A 5,364-nucleotide genomic window follows, 5' to 3' on the forward strand; every position below is an offset into this window, starting at 1 on the left:
AATTATAGCCATGTTAAGAATGCAAGAAATATATCGTAAAGATTTTTACAATAATGTTCGCAAAAAAAATATTTTTGTGGAAAATATTTATTTATGCCAAAGACACAAGAATATTATTGCAAATGTTTATATTATTGGAAATACATCTGTATTACATGTACATGCATATATATATATATATGTATATGTGTATTAACGTAATAACGAATTATAATCTAAATAACTTGTACGAAGCAGAAGAACATCGCGTTCACATTTTTGCAGGTGCACAATCGTCGTTCTAGTACCAAAGAGCGCATTTCTTTACCGGGTTCATTACTGTTCCCACGGGACAGTTGTAAGCTGCGGAAAATTCAGGAAAGTTTGAAAGGCTGCCGCGAACCCTAATTTCATTTACAGAATAAACATCGGAAATAAGATGTTGCTTTTTCGGAAGAAAACTTTCGCACATTGTCTGAAAAAAAAAATAACATCACTACTATTGTATCTATGTCTGTATTTTTACAGATTAATAAAAGTACATTTTTGCACATCTCGGTGTATATTATTTTATTAATGATAGTTGATTTTGGTGTACACTATTTCATTAATTGCTTACTTGAGCAAACGTTATGAAAAAGATCTGATCATCATTATACTGTTCTAGTCCTTGCAGCCGCCATTCAGGTTCGTTCAATTTAGCTTTCTTGTTTTTATACGCGTAATACGCAGCTACAACTCCCGCAGAATCGACGATGTTCTCTTTAAGTGTCATATATCCGTTCACCTGTAAACAAATTTGAGTATTTACATATCGTAGAAAACTCAAATAAAATGTAAATAAATTGTCTTCAAAAAAAGTAATTTTTTTATAATACCGCAAAATTTCAATAGATTTTTGTCGACACTTTTGTAATATGTCACACACACACACACACACACACACACACATATGTGTGATTTACTTACGAAAACATTCTTATCTTCTAATCCCGCAAATAGATACTCGTTATACTGATCGATGAAACATTGTGATATTTTTATGTACTCATCGATAGCCTTTGACGACCACAATTGTACGATGTTGCCGTCTTTGTCATATTTACTACCTATACACAACAATATACTATATTAAAATTTTTTTATCAAGAACAAATAGGACATTACTTACCGACTAAATCGAAGGCATGGTTTATTTCATGTGCGATAATAAATCCTAGCGAGGCGTAGTTGATAAATCTAATTCAAAATATAAGTTTGTTTTTCAATTTTGGTTTTCAAACGAGTCGTTTTTGCATATTGTTACAAACATACTTACGATGGACGACTTCTATTATATACAGGATCGTGTAAAATGGTAGGACGAATAACTGTACAGAAAATGTGTGAAAAACAAATTATTTGTAAAATTCAAAATTCTTAACATTACATCGCCTTTGCACGTTTTAATTACAAGTTTTAAACTTTACCAAATTTATTAAGAGATGGAATGTAGTAAGCATTTGGTTCTGCAAAGTCGCTATCCAACCTATTATAAACAAAAATAAAATTTTGATGTTTTCAATGTCCATGTACCATTATAATTATATTTTGTGGTATATATAATTTATTATATAAAAACGAAAAATATCTTACTTTGTAAAAGTTGTGTTGCCGAGTATTCTTAGCAAGCTTAACATTTTCTTTTTGTCGTACGTAAATAACTTTATTAAGGTGTCGATATATGTTGTGCTGACATTTATCTAAAATGCATTATAAAGTTTTATAAAATATTTTCTTAGAGTAACTTGTAACAATACGGTAAAACAGATAGACCAAAAAGATGTACAGCATTCGTGCAACTTTATGAGGCATGAAAACGCAACAGTAAAGATGTATGTTATAAATAGTTTTTTTTAAAAGCCGTCTACAATGGAGAGTTGTAGGCCGTAATAGTAAGAAATTGACCAATCACAGACAAAGTACAGAAGAATAATCGATTGTGATTTGTCAATTTCTTACTGTTACGGCCTACAACTCTCCATTGTAGACGGCTCTTTAGGGAGCATATACTTACGCCTTTGTAATAATTGTCAATATCTTCATTGTTGTACCAGTCGGGTTTAATATTGTCCTGTTTCATATAAGCAACTTTCTCAAGACACATCTCTCTCGTTTGCTCGTCCACCCAAGTGGAGTTTTTTATTTGTTCTCGAATAGCGCTTTTAACGTCCGTGATTATTTCTTTGACCTAAATTGATTTTGTTTAATAAATATGTAAATGTAATTTATCTTCAATGTACATCTTATTTAATTGCATGAATCGTACGTCCTGTATACTTTCGTCCGACACGTATTTTTTGACATATTCATGAAAAATAGCAAATTTCAAGTTGGATTTTGAAATACATGTTTTCCACCTTGTGTCACGTGCATTCTTTTCTAATTGTATAATGTAGTTACGAATCTCGCAGATTACAGTCCACAACATGTAATTAACTGCAATTACAATTAGTTAGTAAATTGATAATATATTACTTTTACTAATTTATATTGTGCTATTCAATTTAAATTTTCCTGTTTCGAAAAACCTACCAATAGTACGAGATGGTGTTCGCTTTAATAACGGTATCAGCTTAATAAGATATGTGTGTGCTTCAATGACGATCTTTTCAGACAGTTCAATTGCGATTCCTTCTGAAGTAAACAATGTTTGAATGGTTAAATGCCAATTAATCTGTAAATAAAAAACTATATATACCGTTTATAAAGAAAGATATACTTAAGATCAAGTCGTACCTTTCCCTTTTCTTCGGGATGTTGCTTATCAAACTCTTCTTGCCATTGTTGAATTGTCAACGGAATATAAACATTAGGCATTTCCTTATATTCTTCATAGCTTATTGTCAACTGTGATTATTTAAAACAATTAAAAGGTCACTTTACACATTTGGCTGTTAAAATCTTTGCATATATAACATTCGTATTATAAGAAGTATAAAAAATATTATGTAATGTAAGAAATTATAAGCAATATTGTGAAATTAGGCACAAAAGTTTGAATTACGTGCATTTACCAATATCATGTTTCATACTAACGTTAGTCAGTTCCGTTTCAAATTGTACGATGTCAAGTGCATCTCGAGTAAGATTATCGATCTCGATAGTTCCGTTATTTTCTTCTATGAATTTTTTCACAATTCTTACAATGTGGGATGCGTGTATTTCATTCCATCTACCTGTCTTTTTAGACGGAAGTATGGCGTCTCTTGGAAAACAAAAGTTAGGCTCAGTAATCTAAAAAAAAATGATATTTTTATACAGTTAAGTTTGGTTTTTACTCATCTATATATGCATCGTTTGCGAAAGTGTTTATGCATTGTTTGCAAATGCATAACTGTTTCACCACTTTGATTACATCTTTGCGATAAAATCAGGATAATATATACGTACTGATATGAGTCATAATATATTTATAATATGTTTTATATAAATATAATATACCTACAACTATAATTCTACTATTGGACGTTTTGTTAGGCCTTTCCACCGTTATATCATAAAGGCCATTATTAAATCCATTTTCATTCAAAATCATGCTAACATTTTGCCACGTCAAATTTGTATCGTTCCATTCGCGATGAGGCATAACCAATGGCCATTCGGCGTACCTATGTACAATGGCGCGTAAGCTTCCGTCCACGTTACTGTCCTCTGAAAAACAAAAAAAAAAATTTTTCTTGATTTTAAACTAGAATAAAATAGAATTATTTTTATTTCAATTCGTTTTTGTTTGAATATTTGCAATAAGTACTGTGGTTTTTTTATAGTGTAGCAATGCGTACCATTATTGATGCATTGAGCATAAATATGTTTTGCTTTTATCAAAGCCGTACTATCATTTTCTTTAGCGGGTCCTTCTACAAGTTCTGCAAGCATACAAAAAACACATACAAAAAATTCAACAGAGTGTTATCTATATAAAAGTATGTAAGAATTCAATAATTTCAAGCAACACACTTTCGATTTTTTTATAAATAGGCTAATAGTTTCCCTTCTATTTATAATTTCTCGATAATCTTGAGTGACTGCGCAAATCGCAAAATGCGCGTCTACTATCACTCTGAAAGTCTAAGAAAAAAACAAATATATATGTTTTGTCTCTTGCTACCAGTTTGTCGCTAACTTGAAAGAATATAATTTCGAATGTATGCATTGCGTATATAAATAATGTTTTCCTTTTATCAAAGTTTTAGTATCATTTTCATTAGTGAGTTCTGCTAAGAGCTCTACTAACAAAAAAACTACTAAGAGTTATTATATGTATCCATTTATATTATTAAATAAATTTTGTTTACCTCCATATATTTTTCAAAAAATTTTAGTATACACAGGATTGACCTGTTTATTATTAAAAATGAGGCAAATGTAAGTTGACTACTCTTCACTATATTTATCGTTTACTTTAAATAAAATCATATTTTCTGATCATTACTTAATAGTGTCCCGATTGTGCATATTTTAATTTTCTAGATATTTGCGTTTGTACCACATATTCACAAATATTAAATATATAATAAAACTGTATCACCTCGAAGTTGATCCCTCACTTTTCTTGAGATCAAATTTAAAATATCAATATATGGAAACAAATCATTTGGTTGGTTATGTTGCAACCATCCGCCACAAGCAAATTTGTAAAAATTATCACAAGGGTCAACTGTACGATTTAGATTGGCTAAAATCTCTGAAGCTATAGAAAAATAGAAATAATTAGTGACAATATCACACATAAGACAAGATATATAGCGCAATACTAGCACAATTTAATCAATTTGTNTTTTGCACTTACNCGCACTAATACATTTATCAGTGGTACATAACGCATACTGAATAGATCCAGTATTGTTAGTTGTTACAACGCTAAAACACGTAACGTGCGATATAGCTATTAAAAATACTCTGAAAAAATAATGCAAATAAACAGTTAACAAAAATAATAGATATACTAACAAAAAAAAAAGATTTATTTAGTATTAACATTGACGCAACAAATGTATTTTTATGCAAGTTTGCAAATGTCATAATAAAAATATTTTTATATTACTTAAAATTTTTAATCTTACATAACTAAGTTGTACGTTCCCATATTGTGAGAAGGTTGTAACACAAACGGCAAACATAAATTGAATAATTCCTTTGACTTTGTGTTTGCGATTTCGATGAAGATCACTAACAAACTATTGTCAAAAACAAATGTTCAAATTTAATACTTCTTACTTGTATAACTTTCAGTTTAAACATTGTATATAAATTTACGTAAAACATAAAATTTAAAATAGAAGTATACCGTACATTTACTGCTTGATAATGTAATTAAGATTCATGTAATGCGACGATACACTT

General features: G+C 29.7%; 1 protein-coding gene across 2 annotated transcripts; it reads right to left on the reverse strand.

Annotated features, from left to right (window-relative positions):
* Positions 1 to 239: 239 nt before the first annotated feature.
* Positions 240 to 5,161, reverse strand: LOC109859194 (membrane metallo-endopeptidase-like 1). 2 transcript variants are annotated; one of them, XM_020437201.1, is made up of 17 exons: positions 5,085 to 5,161; positions 4,811 to 4,920; positions 4,550 to 4,711; positions 3,804 to 3,887; positions 3,467 to 3,672; positions 3,058 to 3,255; positions 2,758 to 2,868; positions 2,554 to 2,695; positions 2,288 to 2,457; positions 2,036 to 2,209; positions 1,615 to 1,721; positions 1,449 to 1,507; positions 1,298 to 1,349; positions 1,151 to 1,218; positions 949 to 1,088; positions 599 to 766; positions 240 to 454 (listed from the first exon to the last, which is right to left on the reverse strand). In XM_020437201.1, exons 1-17 carry the CDS (start codon positions 5,105 to 5,107, stop codon positions 281 to 283), a joined length of 2,148 nt encoding a protein of 715 aa, XP_020292790.1. In that variant the 5' UTR covers positions 5,108 to 5,161; the 3' UTR covers positions 240 to 280. The 2 variants fall into 2 exon arrangements, with proteins under 2 accessions (XP_020292790.1, XP_020292791.1); XM_020437202.1 differs by having other exon boundaries at positions 4,811 to 4,881; positions 5,085 to 5,128.
* Between the last annotated feature and the right edge of the window lie 203 nt (positions 5,162 to 5,364).

The sequence above is a fragment of the Pseudomyrmex gracilis genome, unplaced genomic scaffold, assembly GCF_002006095.1.
Source record: "Pseudomyrmex gracilis isolate BER0280 unplaced genomic scaffold, ASM200609v1 scaffold_246, whole genome shotgun sequence".
In the NCBI taxonomy this organism is placed as follows: Eukaryota; Metazoa; Arthropoda; class Insecta; order Hymenoptera; family Formicidae; genus Pseudomyrmex; species Pseudomyrmex gracilis.